The sequence below is a fragment of the Apodemus sylvaticus genome, chromosome 10 (genome assembly GCF_947179515.1).
Source record: "Apodemus sylvaticus chromosome 10, mApoSyl1.1, whole genome shotgun sequence".
In the NCBI taxonomy this organism is placed as follows: Eukaryota; Metazoa; Chordata; class Mammalia; order Rodentia; family Muridae; genus Apodemus; species Apodemus sylvaticus.
In genome coordinates this window covers 66,895,378-66,914,824 of record NC_067481.1, presented here as the reverse complement: position 1 = coordinate 66,914,824, position 19,447 = coordinate 66,895,378, and the positions used below count along the sequence as shown (strand labels likewise).

Sequence of the window (19,447 nt, the reverse complement as noted above, 5' to 3'; positions counted from 1 at the left end):
GCCCCTTTGACTTGGGTTTCTGCATTTGTTCTTTCTGGCTTTTTATCTCTTGGGAAGGACCCAAGCCTAGAGCTTTAAGTCTTGTAGGGCAGAGTGGTCCTTGGATGGAGACAGCACTGATCCCATTGTCAGCTTTGTCAGCTCATACCAGTTCCTAATTGTGGCCAGTTACCTTTTCACAGTACCCAGCACATCATATGCTCAAATACTTCAGAGGAGAGCACTGCTCATTCATTGCTGACTGTAGTTGTAAGTACTCACATTGGCAGCTGCTGCCTTTCTCCCTATGACAGACATAGACCCCAGACTTTTTTGAGCCTGAGATTCTTTAGAGCAGTACCAGGCAGTAGCTTGAGCCAGTCACAGGTAGGCTAAAGATAAAAATCTAATGCTGAACTGGGGACTTCCAGTTCACGATTGGCAGGAGCCTTTATGCATTAAAGGCCTGGGATCTCAAAAACAGTTTGCTGGCAAACTCAGCCTAGAGCCTAAGGAGTTTTGGGTGAGAGATGAGCCACGTCTATGGTCTAGTTCACTACTGAGACAAGTCTGGAAAGTCAGCAGCTTATTCTAGTGAGAGAGATGTAGTGGTGGTAGGTGAGGAAGTACCCTGATCATTAAGGGTAAGGAAAGGTAACATCCCCCATTCAATTCTCCCAGGGCCTTTTTTTTTTTTTTTTTTAAACCTTCCCATTTCCTGCCTCCTTTTTTGACATTTCGTGCTCTTCAGCTTCCTGCACTGCACTATCTGTGTCTCAATTTTGCTTCTGGAGGAAAAATTATCTAGGAACTTAGTTTTTACTTGAACCCAAGACCTTGCTGTTTAGTTTGTTATCCCTTTGGGATAACGGGTTTTGACAGTGTCTTGCCCTCTAACCACAAACCCTTCCTCCTATAGATGACATAATTTCAGAGAGCTGAATTTCTGGTGAGTGGCTTCATTTTCTGTAAGACTTGAAGGCATAGCAAGGTGTTGTGGTACACACTTCAATCTCAGCATTTAGAAGTCAGAGGCAAGAGGATCTCTGGGAGTTCAAGTCATCCTGGTCTACACAGTATGTCCCAGGATAGTCAGGGCTGCATTGAGAGACTGTCTCAAAGCAGATAAATAAACAGTGACAACAAAACACCTCCGGGCTTGAGCGTGAAGTTCTTTGGAGATATTAAAAATAAATAAAACGATGGCATTTATTGCCTTTGTTGCTCGTGTTTTCAGATCTTTGGAGTCATATGCTTTCCTACTATGTGCTCTTTGGCTTTAGCTTTGAACCTCTTCTAAAATAGGGTCTTTTACTGTGTGGATTGTAAAGGTACTGCATAAAGGCTTACTCCAGGAGGCCTGATTTTTTCTGGAGTAAGTGCTTAGTGAACAGTGAAAGCCTTTATTTTAAGGGACTCAGACATGGGCATTGAGTAGGCGAACAGCAGATTTTGAGGGAAGAGAAGGTGGAAACAGTAGCTCTAAGGATGATACAGATGGACAGTGACTTTTTAGAGCTTTCATTCTCCCTCTCCCCTTATTTATTTACTTTTATGTATATGAGGACACTGTAACTGTCTTCAGACACACCAGAAGAGGGCATCAGAACCCTCTGGAAGAGCAGTCAGTGCTCTTAATCACTGAGCTATCTTTCCAGCCCTGAGCTTTCATTTTCATTGGACAGCCACCATTGGGAGGTTGATATGAAGCTAAACCTCAAACCTGGCCCAGATTTACTCCCTGTGACCTAAGTCTCTCACAACCTTCAGGTCCAGAAGGCTCTGGCTTCTCTACCGCACCATTCTTTATTCCAGGGGCTGAAGTACAGACTGGTTGTTAATTCTTCCTTGACTCTATGCTCCTGTCATTAAACTTACTCTCTTAAGAGTGTAAGCCCCTAGCAGCCCTGGAGACCAGGCCCTTTCTCTGTGGAAGGGAATTTATTACAACTGGAGATTCCCGCACTGCCTACCTCCCTAGGTGAATTTTTTGAGGTCTGGAAAGAACCTGTCCTTACCTGTATTTGATCCTTAGGTCACAGAAATGCCATGGCACTTTGTATCTCAGTGGTCATATTTCCACAAATGTCAAGAGCTTTTTCACACTGGTCTTTGTTCTGGAATCTAATTGTCAAAGTTGGGAGGGTCTGTTTCTGTAACAGTGCCACCATAGTTTTGTTTTCTTTTTCTTTTTCTTTTTTTTTTTTTTTTTGAGACAGAGTCTATCTGTGTACCTCTGGCTGTCCTGGAACAGTCTGGCCTCAATTAGGAGAACCGTCTGCCTCCCTCCCAAGTGCTGGGATTAAAGGTGTGTGCCACTATAACCAGGTGCACAGCTCCACCATCTTATTACTAGTAATTGTAGAAGCTCTTAATATACAGAGCTTCTAATAGACAGGAGGCAGTGATCCTTACCTCCTGACCCCTCGTGGAAGCCAGGTTTAGCAGATAATATAGAATACCAGTAATGTAAACTAAAAAGAAATACTAGAGTAGGGATCTAGCTTTATTAGCTCCTGGCTTGAGAAGCCCTGATTTTAAAATGTCAAACTGTAGTTCTGGTTAACCTCTGCCAAATTAATCCTTTGGTTTAAAGCCAAAAGTAAGTGTCAAGTCATGTACTAGACTACCTTAGAATTACCCACTTTGGCACTGCTTGATCAGTATAGGTGACAGCATCATATTACCCAATGCTGCTGCTTCCCTTTTTCTTTCTTTCCTTTTTTTGGGGGGGGGTGGGTTTTGGTTTTTTTCGAGATCGAGACAGGGTTTCTCTGTATATCCCTGACTGTCCTGGAACTCACTCTGTAGACCAGGCTGGCCTCAAACTCAAGAAATCCTCCTGCCTCTGCCTCCCAGAGTGCTGGGATTACAGGCATGCACCCCCCCCCCAACCCCCCATCCCGCCGGGGCCCCCCCTTTTTCTTCTCTCTTTTTTTTTTCTTTTTTAAGATTTATCTTTATAGGAATACACTGTAGCTGTCTTCAGACACACCAGAAGAGGGCATGGGATCCTCTTACAGATGGTTGTGAGCCACCATGTGGCTGCTAGGGATTGAACTCAGGACCTCTGGAGGAGCAGTCAGTGCTCTTAACTGCTAAGCCATCTCTCCAGCCCTTCTGTTTGTTTTTTGAGACAGGTTCTCATTATGTAGCTCTGACTATCCTGGAACTCAGATATCTGCCTGCCTCTGCCTCTCAAATGTTGGGATTTTAGGTACACACCACTATGCCCAGTAGAGTCTTGTTTCAACCATTCTGAGCAGAAAGTTCTAGAGAGTAAAATGAAGAATCTACATGCTGATAAAACTCAGATGGTAATTCTTGAAACTCGGCCAAGGTCTTTAGTCTAGTTTCAAAGGCAGACAGATGACTGCTTTTGAGATAATGTGTAAAGTAAATACCGTAGAGAGAGAAGCCTGGAAGGACTGTAGGCCACCACCCACCCTTGCGGTAGTGAGTGTTCTTGCCAGGTGTCCAACCACTTTTGAGTTTGGACAGGAGGTCCTCACCTCCTGAACACCCCCACCCCACACCCCCCATGGAAGCCAGGTTTAGCAAATAACATAGAATACTAGTTAAGCTTGGGCTTCAGATAACTGAATTTTATGAGTAATTTAGGTTTGTCCTGAGTGTTGTATAGAACATAAGTTAACAATTTTCAGTGCCTATCCTACATTCAGATTTAACTGGGAGTAACCTCACTGTGCTATCTGCCAGCCACACTTTTCCCATTTCCCTCCTTTTGGGTCCTGAAAGATTTGAGAATTGCTCAAAGATATGAAAAAGAGCTGCTGTGCCTCCCTGAGTTTATTTCACAATAACAGTCGTATGAGTGAATATCATGCAGTCTCAAGTGCCTGCCTGCCTCGTGTGCCTTGAGTTTACCAATCGTTGATGATATGCTCACTTAAAGCTTGCCATGTTGTGACTACATGAGATGTATGGGGCAGTTCTGACCTACCTTCCCAGTTCTTGTGTGTTAATGGTGGCTGTTGGTTAGCACATTCAAAGACAGGTATTAAAGTCCGTGCCTTTAACCCAGTACATGGTTGGTGGGATTGGTTTGGGATGGGAGTCAGATCCCCTCCTCCACTTTTTTTTTTTTTTTTTTTGGAGTCAGGGTTTCACTGTAGCTGAAGCTAGCTCTAGACTTGTGGTAGCTCAGGTTGGCCTCAGACTTGTGAGCTTCCTGCTTTCCTGCGGATTCATTCCAGGAAGCCCTTCTACATCTGCAGAAGGGATAGTGTACCTCAAAGGCATCTTTGAACAGGTGGCCTCTAGGAGCCAGCGTTGCTTTCTCCATTCAAGCATTCTAGCTCCCATCTTGTGAGGCTGCTGCTCCCCTACCCTGTGAGTGGGAATGGGTGCACACAGCTTCCTGGGGATAGTGTTGGTTTTCCCAATGTAGGAAAGAGCTCTACACTGGGAAGGTGCTACTTCATGTCTTAAGTACTACCTCAACAGCCATTCACGGCCAGGTTGTTCACAAGCTGCAAACTCTTCAGGATGCAATGAATATTTTCATTTTCCTCTTCAGTTCTAGTTGGACAGGTTGGGTCAGGTGTCAGTGTACCCACTCCAGTAATGGGACAGTAAAAAGTCATTTCTTGGAGAGTCAGAACAGAAGCCTCTCCCATCTGTCAACTGCCTGAGATTTTGGGCAGCTTCAGGTGGTTCGCACATGCAGAGGCTGAAGCAGGGAGAATTGACACCAACCTGGGCTCCTCCCCCCCTTACTTTTTATTCATAAGTATGAAGGTTTTGCCTACATGTATGTATGTGCCATGCCATGCATTTTTTTTGTTCGATCATTCTTTGAGATAGGGTTTCTCTGTGTAGTCTTGAGTGTTCCTGAACTCACTTTGTAGACCAGACTGCCCGCAGAGAGTTCCCTTGCCTCTATAATCCCGAGTGCTGGGATTAAAGTGGGTCACCACCACCAGGCTGCAGCCATTGATCTCTGTAGCCCCCACCTAGATTTCTTAGACTCTGTTTCAATGATTAAGAAAAGTTTTAGTGCTCTAAGCAGTTGGTCATCACCAAACAGAAATCATCTCTATTAGTTAGGGTAGCATCATACTGGGGACAGTGACAGTGGAATCTAGCTTGCAGCAGAGCAAGCACCCTTTTGTCTGTGAAACCGGATGGGCTTGGAAGTGACCTAGGAAGCCACAGGAATATAGCTCATGAAAGTGTTTTCAGGAATGAAATTTGAAGGTAAGAATAGTGATGCATGCCTTTGTCTTTATCCCAGAACTCATGAAGTGGATCTCTGTGAATTACAGACCAGCCAGGACTACATAGTGAGACCCTGTCTTTCCCCACCACACCCTGTCCCCTCTCCCCAAAAAGAATGAAATTTAACAGGTGACACTCATCCGTAATTGGGAGGTGGAGGCAGTTCACTCCAAGCAGCCCTTCCATATCTGTGGAAAGCGTAGTGTGCAGTACCTCAAAGGCATCTTTGAACAGTTGGCCAGTGAGAATTCAGGCCAACCTGAGCTACTTGAACTGGGACCTCAAAGATCCCTCCAATAAACAGTGACTTAGCTAAACCAGTATCAGCATGTATTGCTCTTACAACAACAATAAGCCAGTGTTGGGGCAAGGGGAAACACTTCAGGCTTGGTGGTGGTGTATAGTACTGTCTTGTGGACTTTACACCAAAGCCTATGGCTTGGGAGATTGTTGAGCTGTTTTACCTACTGAACACTTTGCCATAACTGGCCCCGGTGCTTAGATTGTTGTGAGAGGCCAACTGTGTGGCCTGGCTGCATGGTTGCAGTGTGAAGGGGCACTTGACCCTATCCCAGAGAGCTGAGAAGTACCCTGTTTGGTAGGTATTTACAGTGAACTTTTGACACAAAGACTGTAATCCTAGATGCTGGGGACCTGCATTTGTAGGGTCCTTAGCAGTTCCTCTCTAAGACCCATGGCCTGCTTGTGAGGCAGAATGTGCTGGGTAGAGACCATCTATCTGGGTTTATTTTAGTCCTACCTCTGCTTCCTGCTACTTGAGTGAGCTTCTTTCTTTGAGCTTTGGTTTCCTTGTCAGTTAACTGTCATCATAATGAAACCCACTTTTTTGAGTTTGACACTTGTAGGGTGTATGAGCTGATAATGATAATGGTCCATCCTGCCCGACAGAGATGGTTTCAGATGCAGGCACTTCAGGTGTCGGTGGGCCCTTGCATCCCGGACACCACAGACTGAGTTAAAACTTGGTCTAGAATTGCTTTCTAGTGTCTGTCTTTTTGTGGGCAGTGGTGAAGGAGTGGGCTCCTGAGGAGACCTCACTGAGACTTTACTATAGTGAAGGAAGGATCAGCAACTTTGCTTTAGCATATATTTTGTGTGGAGGAAGTTTCTTCTTTCTGTTTGCTGGGAACTAGAAGGTAGCTGGTAACTTACTTTGGAAGGGAATCGGTGGTGTCTCATTAGAAGATACTTAGCCTTTGCATAAGTCAGCTGAAGGTGATAGTTGCTGATTTGACTAGAGTCCAGTGTGCTCTTCAGAAAAGGCCGATCAGGGAGCTGGGTTTCAACCTTTTATCATTAATCAGCTCTTGGGTAGGACTTCAGGGACTGGCACTAGCTGTCAGGGTGGCCATAGCCACCACTGGTTGGGCTGCATGGTCCCTGTTTGGGCAGGAGGAGTGGGAACACTGAATGCATGGGTCACCACAAGCTAAAGATAGTTTTTTGGGCTTGGCTGGCTTGGCAGACATCATGTGACTGCTTTCTGGCCTGCCCTCTGCCAGAGGACTGATTGATGCACTGTACCACAAACTGGATGTTGGCCTGCAGCTTCTTTTCTGCAGGGTTTCAAAGACAGTCTGACCTTCTGAAGCCCACCTCCTTCTGCCCACAGCCCCTCCTGTGTTTTATCTGCAGACCTGGGGACTGACTGGGAGGGACAGGGTAGAAGAAGGCCAAAGCCACATAGGTATGGAAGCTAATTGCACATTCTATTTACCCTGTAGAGAAACTTGTTGGGGAGTTGCTTAGGTTTGTAGGGATGGGACAAAAACAAACTTGTCTATCTTTAGGTTTTGACTTTGACTCTACCTAGGCTGGCTTGGGAGGGAGAGGCACAGGTATGTCACTCCCTTCCTTTAGATTTACTGCCTTTCCATAATCAGAGGTCTGGGCTGGGTGGGGTAAGGTAGAACCCTATGCTCTAGTCCAAAATCTGGCTGAGGAGCCTTTCTGGGGCAAAGTGTGTGATGGAGGACTTGACGGAGAATGGAGGGCTGGTTACTGGCACTCAAGGCCATTGCCATTAGACCTTCATGGTCCCTAGCTTCATTCATTCCCACTGTTACATGGTGGTTAAGGATAACCTTTTTTTTTTTTTCTCTCGGAGACAGGGTTTCTCTGTATAACCCTGGCTTTTCTGGAACTCACTCTGTAGATCAGGCTGGCCTCAAACTCAGAAATCTGCTTGCCTCTGCCTCCCAGACAGGGTTTCTAACAGCCTGGATGTCCTAGAACTCACCAGGCTGGCCTTGAAATCAACAGAGATCAGATTTCTTTTTCTTCTTCTGCCTCCTGAGTGCTGGGATTAAAGGCATGTGCCACCATGCCCATCTTAATCCTTACTGTTTATTTTATGTTTATGAATGTTTTGCCTGTATGAATTTCTGTGCACCGTGTCTGTTCAGTGTCCATGGAGACCAGAAGAAGGCATTGGATTTCCTGGAGTTAGAGACAGTTAGGTATTTGTTTTTGAGCCTCTATGTGGGTGTTGGGAATTGAACTTGGGTCCTGGAAGAGTAACTGGTGCTCTTAATCACTGAGTCATCTCTCTAGCTCCTTACTTTATTTCTTTCCTTTCCTTTCCTTTCCTTTTCCTTTCCTTTTCCTTTCCTTTTCCTTTCCTTTTCCTTTCCTTTTCCTTTCCTTTCCTTTTCCTTTCCTTTCCTTTCCTTTCCTTTCCTTTCCTTTCCTTTCCTTTCCTTTCCTTTCCTTTCCTTTCCTTTCCTTTCCTTTCCTTTCCTTTCCTTTCTTTCCCTCCCTCCCTCCCTCCCTCCCTCCCTCCCTCCCTTCCTTCCTTCCTTCCTTCCTTCCTTCCTTCCTTCCTTCAGATTTATTTTGTGGTGCACGCCTATAATCCCAGCACTCTGGGAGGCAGAGGCAGGAGGATTTCTAAGTTGGAACAGCCTGGTCTACAGAGTGAGTTCCAGCCAGAGAAACCCTGTCTCAAAAAAAAAAAAGATTTATTTTATGTATGAGTACACTGTTGCTGTCTTCATACACACCAGAAGAGGGCATCAGATCCCATTACAGATGGCTGTGAGCCACCATGTGGTTGCTGGGAATTGAACTCAGGACCTCTGGAAGAGCAGCCAAGGCTTATTAACCTCTTAGCCATCTCCTCGGCCCCCTTACTTTATTTCCTGTGTGTGTATAGCATACATCTGGAGGTTAGTTGCAGGAATCAGTTCTCTTCTGTCATATGGGTCATCTCTTGAGTTCAAGGCCAGGCTGGACCAGGGCTGCACACCCCCCCAAAAATAAATAAATAAAAATAAAACAACCATGGGGTTTTTTGGGGGGGGTTGTTAACTGAGGTGTCAGGTGTGGTAGTGAGCATCTTTATCCACTGAGCCATCTGAACACACAGTGTTGACTTAGTCCTTAGCTAGACCCGGTCCTCTGAGACAGAAGATAATTTATCCTCTTCTAGGTACCTGGTAGCCTCTAATCTTCATGGAGGAGGAAGCCATCCTAGAGCCCGGGTGTGCCATGTCATACTGACCCTAAAAGCCCAGACTGGGGTGTCTGATTGGAAAAAACAGAGAAGGGCCCTAAATTACAATAAGAAGGGACCTTTTTCTACTGCCAGTGGATGTCGGGGAACCCATGGAGTTTCTTACAAGAGAATGAAGCCTTCTAGTTCCTAACTATTTCTAGAAAATCCTTTCCTTGTATAGCTGGAGTCCCCTGCCTGCAAACAGTGGGGTTAGAACTGTTTTCTTATATAAGTGACAGTGGTGTGTCCTGAGCGCTTGGCTTGGGTGAGTGGTGGCAGGTAAAGCAGGTTTAGAGGGCTGGCTTGGGTTGGTACAGGATGGACTTTAGGGTCCTGCTGCCTTGGCGGTGTGAGGCTCTAGTAAGGAGCAGGGAAAAATAATGGGACACCATAGTTCTTAGTAGAGAGCCCTCTGGGATGGAACTTTTTTTTTTAAAAAGATTTATTTATTTATTATATCTAAGTACACTATAGCTGTCTTCAGACACTCCAGAAGAGGGCATCAGATCTTGTTACAGATGGTTGTGAGCCACCATGTGGTTGCTGGGATTTGAACTCAGAACCTTCAGAAGAGCAGTCAGCGCTCTTAACCGCTGAGCCATCTCTCCAGCCTGGGATGGAACTTTCTAACAAACTATATAAGACTGTTCTGTGTGACCTAGACAAGCCACTCTGCTCCCTCTTCAGGTAGATGCTCAGAGACAGAACTTGCAGTCCATGACCATGTATGTTCTGTTAAGATCTCAGGGTGATCCCAGTCAGTACTGTTCAGTTTTGAGAGTTTTTAAAAGAAACTGACCAGTGAGGTACACACCTGGAATTCTAGCACTTGGTAGGCTGTGGCAGGGGAATTGCTAGAACTTTGAGGCTGCTTTAGGCTACAGAGCAAGACTTCCTTAAAAATGTTTGGGAAAATCGCTTTAAAAGGCTTTATTACATGTATTTATTCATTGGGGGCCACTGAGGAGGAACACCATGACATGCCTGTGGGAATCAGAGCAGCCTGTCTCACTTCCAGTCCTTGTGCATGGAGTTCCTGTTATAAACTTTGTCACTAGCCCTGGGACTTGCTTTCCTGCTAGCATGTATCAGTGCTGTTGAGAACCTGAAGAAATAACTCCAGTTATAGCTCAGGTGAGCACTACCCTGGCCCTGGGATGATTTGGATGAAGATCTTTTTATTTATTTTTTTTTTTTTTGTAAGATGGTCTATGTATCCCTGGCTGTCCGGGAACTTGCTTTGTAGATTAGGCTGTCCCCAGATTTCTAGAGTTCCTTTGTCTCTGCCACCTGAGTGCTGGCATTAAAGGCATCTACCACTATACCTGGCTCAGGTGAAGATCTTTATTTAGACCAGTCAGGGAACTATTATATGTTCGGTGTCTTACTTGGGTCAACCTGGAGTCAAAGGACAGTGGTTTTCTTGAAACTGAGATTTTCTAGTTTTCTGCTCAGTATTGGAGGGTGCTGTAGGCTGGGCTCAACAACTCCAGCTTTCAGAAGGCCTATGTCCTCTATTAGGTAGGGGGCAGTGACTCCAGTAACAGGCCAGAAGCCAGGAATGCATTGGTTTCACAGTTAGGAGTTAGGCAAGGACACTTTCTTCTCATTAAAGGACATGATCTGATGAAAAACCTTGTGAGGCCAACCAGGTAGTTTTCTGTGCTTGGAGGCTGGGGCACTTCCTGACATGGCATGGTAGAGGAGGGAGGTAAGAGCTCAAGTGGGTGAGCAGAATTTCAGGATGTGTTTCTTCCTGTGAATCTCTAGAGGAGGGAGGGACAAGAAGATACTCTTGGTTCAGAATCTCATCAGGAGCAAACTAACCAAAGCTACTTCTTTTAGAAAAGACTTGGCATGCTGTGTTCCTTAAAATGCCTTCTCCATCTTTTGTATGCATGACTGTATACATGTTTCTCTGTACTATAGAAAACAGGTGAAGTCATCTTCCATTGTGTCTTCACATAATCAAAGACCATTATATTCTAATGGCTATTGTGAAAGTGGATGGATTTAAATTTGGTGATTTCAGTACTGTTGGAGCTGAAATTGTATATAGCTCTTGTCTCACTTGTATTATTGGGGTTAAATTTAAAAGATGAAACTGTCCAGGTATGGTGGCATGCTTGGGAAGCAAAATATGTTTTGGGAGGAGATCTCTGAGTTCAGCAATCTGATCTGCATGACAAGTTCAAGCTAGTCAGGGTTGCACTGTGAGATGCTGCCCAAAAAGATGGCGCTCTAGAGTCACATTGGAACAGAGAAAGTAGTTGTTGGTTCAACTACAAGTCTGCAAGGACAAAGCAGGCCTTGGTATATATAGCCCGGGACTTGTCCATTTGTATATCTTTAGCTTCTTTTTCTTTGGGCTTGCAGAAGTGTATAGAAGGCTTGATTTCCTTTCCTTATAGATTTTGCCTATAGATTTGGAGCCCTGAGTTACAGTGAAGATTTGATTATGGGCTTTGAGCCTCAGTTAGTATCTCATAAAAAACACAGACTTAGATTCTCAGAGTTGGACATCTTGGCGGCTGGCCTGTCAGCTCATATTGTTGCCCTTTCTGCTGTGGCTCCTCTGGGAACCTGTAGGTGCATGGTGGTGTGGGCATGATAGTGGTATAGGCTCTGAACCGCTGAATCTTTCTCTTTGTTCCCACAGAGCCTTCTGCTCCAGCCAAGGTGGTGAGGGCAGCTGCTCCTAAACAGCGTAAGGGCAGCAAGGTAAGGATCAGAGGGAATGTCTCCTGTGGGTGATTCTTGTTCTAGTAAGCACTTCTGGCCCTTCTATAAAGAGCATGGAAGCCCCTTATGGGTACAGGGTGCTTGAGTGTACACTGATGTGGCCCCAATCTCTAAAAGGAACTAGAGCTTGGGTGTGGAGCAAAATGGCAGGCAGAGTAACCCTGAGGCCTTCATAGACTATACCTTGCAGGTTGGTGACTTTGGAGATGCAATCAACTGGCCTACACCTGGAGAGATAGCCCACAAAAGTGTGCAGGTGAGTGTGAGGAGGGGTTGGTAGGTTCAGGTACTTTATTTGTCCAAGAGCCATAAACCTCACCTTTCTAAATTTTTGAGGAGTAGTTGGTGGGCACAATAGTATACTTCTGAAGTCCCAGCTACTCAAAAGAAGGATAAAGGATGATTGATTACACTCAGTCCAAGAGTTCAAGGCCATCCTGTGTAACATAGGACATCAACCCCCTTCGATTCTGAATAAATGAAGACTAGTTATAAGATGGACGGCAATGAAATGATTAGGAATTACCATTGTGTGAGCCTTTGCCTGGTTTCAGCGGTGCCAGGCACTGTTCTTTTTTGCCTTTCAGTGGTGGCTCAGTGGGTTTAGGAAATAGCTATGTTACAGTTTTCCAAAGCCCATATTTTTCTTTTACTGTGCCAAGTTTTCAATGAGTAATTGAAATAAGAGGTATTAGTTGAGGCACTGACTCCAGTTTGGGGAAGTGTGTTTAGCTCCCTTAGACCCGAACAGAAGAGACTCTTTCAGTTCTGTTCCTCTCAGCACTTTTGTTCTGAGCTAGCGACCACCTCAGTAGGTCCCTTGTGGAAAGATGGTATAGACAGGCCAACATCTTTTCCGTCCCACAGCTTTGGGTAGCTAGAGAAATCAGTTGTTCTCCTTCATGGCTGGTATGGTCTTGTTGTGTGGTATGGTCTGAGTGTGAAAGGTAGGCTTTAGGATATATCTAGTGTAGCCTGCCCTCATACCTTCCCAGTGACTGCATGTGTCTTTGCCTCCTGTAGCCACAGTCCCACAAGCCTCAGCCTGCCCGTAAGCTGCCACCCAAGAAGGACATGAAGGAGCAGGAGAAAGGAGATGGAGGTGATAGTAAGGAGAGCCCCAAAACAAAGTCGGATGAATCGGGGGAGGAAAAGAATGGGGATGAGGACTGCCAGCGAGGCGGGCAGAAGAAGAAAGGTAAGTGACTTGGGCAGAACCTGGGAGGTGTGCCTTTCAGAACTTGGAAATGACATAAGTCTGAGCTGCTGAAAGATCTGCAAGCCAGGTGCAGCTGAGCGCTCAGCCTTAGTGCATCTTCTCTTCAGCGGGCTTTTATATTGCTCTAAGAGTTTCTAAAACCTGCTGAAATGATACAGGCCTGATTGCTTTCTCTCAGACCTATTCTGTGTCTGTAGGCTATGCTTGAGGTGGCAACTCTTAACTCATTCAGCACAGCAGCCTCTCTCCACCTAGAATAGCCTCACAACACTGTCACAGGCAATGATGTGGCATGTGTGTTAAGGGAGCCTGGAAAGTTAGTCTTTATTCAGGGCTCTGGAAAGTGAGTCTTACACCTAGAGCCGCTGGCCTCCGTATGTTAGAAATGTAAACAACCAAAAAGATAGGTAGTTGAGCCAGAATTTGGGGGGAAGGAAAAAGCCATGTCTTAGGGGCCTGCCATGCCTCTCTGACATGCTTATGCCGTCTCTCAGGGAACAAACACAAGTGGGTTCCGTTGCACATAGACATGAAGCCTGAAGTACCCAGAGAGAAATTGGCCTCACGTCCCACTCGCCCACAGGAACCAAGACATAGCCCTGCTATCCGAGGGGAGATCAAAGGTATGCACTGTTTGCTGTGGAGGGTCTGGATGAGGTTACTCTCAGGATTGACCTTGTGTTCCTTCTTACTATAGGATCTGAACCTACTACCTACATGCCTGTATCTGTGGCCCCACCCACCCCAGCCTGGCAACCAGAGACCAAACCGGAGCCTGCCTGGCACGACCAGGATGAGACATCGAGTGTGAAGAGTGATGGGGCTGGTGGGGCGCGGGCTTCCTTCCGTGGCCGTGGACGGGGGCGTGGTCGTGGACGGGGCCGTGGACGGGGTGGCACTCGAAGTACGTGAGGCCCCTTTGGGCTCTGGGATGTCCAAGGGAGTGCGGCATGGGTAGTAAGCGAGATTCTTCTCTCTCTAATTGTGCCCGTGTCTCCTGTAGCCCACTTTGACTACCAGTTTGGCTACCGAAAGTTTGATGGTACAGAGGGGCCCCGCACCCCCAAGTATATGAACAACATCACTTACTACTTTGACAATGTCAGCAGCACTGAGATTTACAATGTGGACCAGGAGCTGCTCAAGGATTATATCAAGCGCCAGATGTGAGTGTGCAAGCTTTTCTGGGGCCATGCTGGAATGGGGCCCAGAGCAGGGTCTAATGCATGACCATTGTAGTAGCCCCATTGAAGCTGTGAAAGATGTCTTTCTCTACTTTCATAGAATTCTGTTCATTTCAGAGTAAAACCACATTTACGTTGAAGAAATTAGAGACTACCCCTAACAGGCAAGCAGCCCGTCGGTAGCATGGTGAATACTGTCAAGCATCTCCTTTAGCCATCACTGTAGCCAGGCTCTTCCAAGTGTTTGTAGGCCTTGTTCTTATCTTATCCTATGACTTCTGCATGAGCTGGATCTCCTGTCCCTATTTTATAGGGGAACAAACAGGCCAGTAACTCACACGAAGTCATGGCTAGTAAGTCACAAAGCACCGGGTTAAACTTGGTTCTGTCTAGCTGTTACATTTTACTCTTATTCATAATAAAGTGCTGGCTCACAGACCAGAGAAGAACTCATATAAGGAAGCAGGTAGTGTAGTTAGAGGGTTAGTGTTTTAGTAACAGAATAGTGTTGGAACTGAGTTCCAAAGGAGGATTAGTTTATTGGGCTCACCTGTGGTAGCTGTAAGGGTGATTTGACTCAAAGTAGCAGTACATCATTTTTTTTCAGCCTTTAAGCCAGTGGTTTTCAAACTTTCTATTGCTGGGACTCTTTAATACAGTTCCTTGTGCTATGGTGACCTCCAACCATAAAATTATTCTTGTTGCTACTTTATAACTAGTTTTTCTATGGTTATGAATCATAATGTAAATATCTATGTTCTCTAGTTAATAGTCTTAGGTGACTCCTGTGTAAGGGACACACACACACACACACACCCCTACCCCTAGGGTGTCATAACCCACAGGTTCTACAGGTTGAAAAACAGCTGCCTTAAGCTGTACATCAGTCAGGGATGTGAGGTTGCCAGGGTGGATAGGGATAGGGCCTGAGGGCCCCTAGCCCCTCAGTGATGCCTTTTTCCCCTCCCTACCCCTTAGTGAATACTACTTCAGCGTGGACAATTTACAGCGAGACATCTTCCTGAGACGGAAAATGGATGCTGATGGCTTCCTTCCCATCACCCTTATTGCTTCCTTTCACCGTGTACAGGCCCTAACCACTGACATTTCACTCATCTTTGCGGTATGTCTCTTCCTGGGGGTTATGGTGGGAAAATAAAATCCTCACTGTGAGTCCTGAGTTGATTGATGGGTAAACTGACAGAGTTCCCACTAACTGCTTCTGCTGAGTCCTAAGGTGCCAGCCACCATGTTACAACAAGCACCAGCTTCAGCAAGAGTCAGCTACAGCCAGTCTGCCTGTGTACTCTTTCTTCTGCTTTTCCTCATGCCTCTAGGTCTTCCTAGAAAATCAAGAATTTCAGTACCTACAGCAGCAGCATCACTTCTACAGATAGAAAGGTTTATAGCATCACCAGATACCCAGTTTCAGATTCTCCAACTACTGCCAAACATTATTAGAGTCCAGATCAGATTTGTATATCCTACATACACATGTCTGCCTGTCTCATGGGACAGAGGCATTTCACATACCTTGAGTTTGGATAACTTAAAGGCACATAATGAGATTCAGAGCTTTGTAAATGGCTTGTGTCTTCTTTGGGGTAGCATATGACATCTCTCTCCTGAGATTAAAAACTACTGCAGTTATCACAGACAAATTTCCTTAGAGCTTGCAAAATATCGGTCCTCTAAATTTTTTTTGAGGAGAGTTTGAGGAGACACTTGCTTCTCAGTTGTTCGGTTAACAAGGTGGAGCAGGAAGGATAGGTGTATGGGTTTGACTCTGTGCACTCTGTGACTTTCTCTTTAGCATTGTATGTTATAAGTGGTATAGATTTCCCTGGATTGGATCACAATTGCTTTGCACCCTGCTCCAGATAGGCTGCCTTCAAAGAAACATTAATTTCTCTTCTGAGGAACTGGTTTGCTGTTCCTGCTTGGTTAGTTATTGTTTCTAGGTTAAATAAAACCTAACAGGAGGTGACAGTTTTCCTTTTCTTTTTTTTTCTTTCCTTTTTCCTTTTTTTTTTTTTTTTTTTTTTTTTTTTTGGATTTGGTTTTTTCGAGACAGGGCTTCTCTGTGTAGCCCTGGCTGTCCTGGAACTCACTTTGTAGACCAGGCTGGCCTCGAACTCAGAAATCCGCCTGCCTCTGCCTCCCAGAGTGCTAGGATTACAGGCGTGCGCCACCACCGCCCTGCTAAGAGACAGTTTTACTTCGAAGCCCTACTTGTGGAACTTGCTCATACTTGGCCTGGGGCACTCGGGATCCTCCCGCTGTCTCCGCCTCCCATTCCTGTGCTTGGCTTCCTTTTTTTTTTTTTTTTAAATTCATGTCCCAAATTGCCAATTTATTTGTTTTAATGTTCAGTATATGCGTTCTGCCTCTGTAAACATCATTTGCAGCACTGCAGACTGACTTTTGATTTTGTTTTGGTAATTTACATAGTCAGGTGAATGTCACTCCAAGTCATGAAAATGTTTTTTTGTGGTACTATGCCTTTAACTTGATATGTATTACTTTTTGTTTGTTTGTTTGTTTTGGATCCAAGTTTTGAGGAATCTATCAATCATAATTCTCAATTTTTGAAAAATTTAAGTAGAAAAAAATACATAGTTTCAAAGTTGCTGCATGGTATATAAGTATTAAAACTGTCATTTGGGGGGAGGGGGAATACCCTCTCAGAGGCTAAGGGGAGGTGGGAAAGGGAGGAGACAACCTCTTCTGGACTCAACTCTGTAGCCTTCCTTCCTTCTTTCCTTCCTTCTTTCCTTCCTTCTTTCCTTCCTTCTTTCCTTCCTTCCTTCCTTCCTTCCTTCCTTCCTTCCTTCCTTCCTTCCTTCCTTCCTTCCTTCCTTCCTTCCTTCCTTCTGCACACGTGCACACACACATACGGTTTTTGTTTGTTTGGGACAGTATTTTTCTATGTAGTAGTCCTGGCTTTCCTGGAACTAGCTCTATAGACAAGACTGGCCTTGAAGTCAGAAATCTGCCTGCCTCTGCCTCCCAGATAAATTCTTACTGATTCTCCTTTACCTATATTCTTCCTTTTCTTGCTAAATACAGCCATACGTCACATAGGCATTCTACCACTTTTACTGTTTCATTTTATGTATCTGGGAGCTAGCTGCAAAGCGATGTAAAATAGACGCATGTTCCCATTCTTCTTTTAAGTTGAACAGTACACCATCCATGATGTTTCAACCATTTAGATAGAATCATGGTTGTTTCTAGTTCTTTACACAAGTAAGTGTTGTGGGGGGGGTTGTCTGTATATTTGTGTGTGAACTATATGTATGCAGTGCCTGCAGAGGCCAGAAGAGGGCAGTGAATTTCCCTGGGATACAGATGGTGTGTGTGGTAGTGTGGATTCTGTAAATGGAACCTGAACCTTCTGGTAGAGCAGCCAGCTCTCTTAACTGCTTCCAGTTTTTACTAATATGCCAGCAACATATGTCTATTACAGATGGCCTTGCGTATTTAGTTTTCTGTTGGCAAAGATTTCTAGAAAGTAGGGTGGCTGATCCAAAGGTGAACCTGCATAACCCTATGTCGATGTAAATCTGCACTCCCGCCTGCAGTCTCTCTGATCCTCTTCCCTTGGCCATAATGACAGGGTTATCACACGTTGAGCTTTCCCTTTCCTTCTTTCTCTCAAAAGATTTTAGAGCTTACATAGAAAATCTTTAAGCTGAGCATGATGGTACTTATATTTATTTCCAATACTTGAGAAGAAAAGGTTGTTTGGGCAGTGGTGGCCTTTAATCCCAGCACCTAGGAGGCAGAAGCGGGTGGATTTCTGAGTTGGAGATAGCTAGGGCTATACAGAGAAACCCTGTCTCTAAAACAAACAAAAAGAAAAAAACAAAAAAGAAAGAAATGGTTGGCAGATCTCTTGAGTCTGATGCCACATTGGTCTACAAAGTGAGTTCTAAGACAGCCGGGGCTGCATAGGGAAACACTGTCTCGAAGGAAGGGGGGACGAGATGGGACTTTATACTCTTGTATCCAGAGATAACAATCCATAATAATTTAGCTGTGACTATTAACAATTGTATTAAATAATTCTCTTGTTTTTCTTAAAATTCAAATCAAAGGGACTGTTTTTTACCCTGGCGTATACCTTATACCTGTCTTGTGGTTTAAATTGCCAGAGTGATGGCAGGTGCTTTTCCTGTTACAGTTATTGTCACTGAACAGCCATGTGCCTAAATCTTGGACATTTTTATGTGAGTGTTCTCTAGATGTCTGGAAGCTGACTTGCAAGCTTAATTTTGGTTTTCATGTTTGTACCTTTTATGTTCCTGTCAGTCAGGGAAGATGTGACCAGGTATTTGCTACTATTGTTGGCCTCTAGGACCTAATTGTCTCCAGATCTCTGGCTGTCCTAAGTGGTTCTCTTCATTTCTTTTCTTCCTCTTCCTCTGCAGGCTCTAAAGGACAGCATGGTGGTAGAGATGGTTGAGGAGAAAGTCCGCAGGAGAGAAGAACCTGAAAAGTGGCCACTGCCTGGCACCCCAATAGTGGATTATTCACAAACTGACTTTTCTCAGCTTCTCAACTGCCCAGAGTTTGTTCCCCGCCAGCACTACCAGAAGGAGACAGGTAGGTGTCCCAGTGGTGGCTGAATATCTTATCCTCCAGTGTACAGTCACATCATGACTGCCCAGGAAAGGACTAGGATGACGAGGCCCCTCTTTTTCTCCCTTCAGAGTCGGCACCCGGCTCTCCCCGTGCAGTCACCCCAGTGCCAACCAAAACAGAGGAAGTCAGCAACCTGAAGACCCTTCCCAAGGGCCTGTCTGCCAGTCTCCCAGATCTGGATTCTGAGAGCTGGATTGAAGTGAAGAAAAGGCCTCGGCCCTCACCAGCACGCCCCAAGGTAGGTGAGGGTCCAAGCTGAAAACCTAGGTGGTCCTGGTGTAGGAATACTGATGTAGTCTGTTTCTATTCTTTGGGAACTATTCCCAGGATACCCAACTCAGTTCATCTGTGGCTTTTCCACAGGATAAGGCCATGAGGCTATGGCCTAGGATTCTTGCTTTGTAGGTGTTTGATTTTTCAGGCTTTTTCCAGGACTCTGGGCCCTTAGAAAAAGGCAGTGGAGAGGGGTGCAAGTTTCCTATAGTGATGGCTAGTGACTTTGGGAAGTTGGTGATGATTATAGCAAGGTGTCAGTTTCTGTCTCAGGATGAAGAAAGTGGGAAGGAGTATGTTTGTTGACTACTGGTGGGATCATTACTCTTAAGGTTCTTTGACCTCAAAGTAAAATCACTGGCTCTTTTTTAGGCACCACATTAATTTCTTCTACTTCTGTAGCCTCAGCTCCCTCCTTAGAGACCTTTGGTCTGGGCCTTGTAGAATTGCCTCAGAGCTGACCTTGGTGCTTATGTTCTATATAATTCTGTGCTTCTATATGTGTTTTGCCACTATGGCTGGCTCTCCCATCTCCTTTCCTTCCCACGTGTGCTTATTTCCAGAATATGTTCTCTGTTCTTGGCTTCAGCCAAGAGAAATGTTGTGATTGAGACAAGTACCTTCCAAGGCCCAGGCATGCAATTG

General features: G+C 45.2%; 1 protein-coding gene across 2 annotated transcripts in view; it reads left to right on the top strand.

Annotated features, from left to right (window-relative positions):
• Positions 1-19,447, top strand: part of Larp1 (La ribonucleoprotein 1, translational regulator) — a 47,828-nt gene that overhangs the window by 17,891 nt on the left and 10,490 nt on the right. Inside the window, exons 2-10 of one of the 2 annotated variants that reach the window (XM_052196921.1) lie at positions 11,397-11,458; positions 11,670-11,735; positions 12,503-12,677; positions 13,226-13,321; positions 13,396-13,602; positions 13,702-13,864; positions 14,861-15,005; positions 18,316-18,490; positions 18,598-18,767. In XM_052196921.1, coding sequence (XP_052052881.1) covers positions 11,397-11,458; positions 11,670-11,735; positions 12,503-12,677; positions 13,226-13,321; positions 13,396-13,602; positions 13,702-13,864; positions 14,861-15,005; positions 18,316-18,490; positions 18,598-18,767 — 1,259 coding nt within the window. Of the gene's footprint in view, positions 1-11,396; positions 11,459-11,669; positions 11,736-12,502; positions 12,678-13,192; positions 13,322-13,395; positions 13,603-13,701; positions 13,865-14,860; positions 15,006-18,315; positions 18,491-18,597; positions 18,768-19,447 lie in introns of both variants that reach the window. The other variant, XM_052196920.1, reaches the window with a different exon arrangement.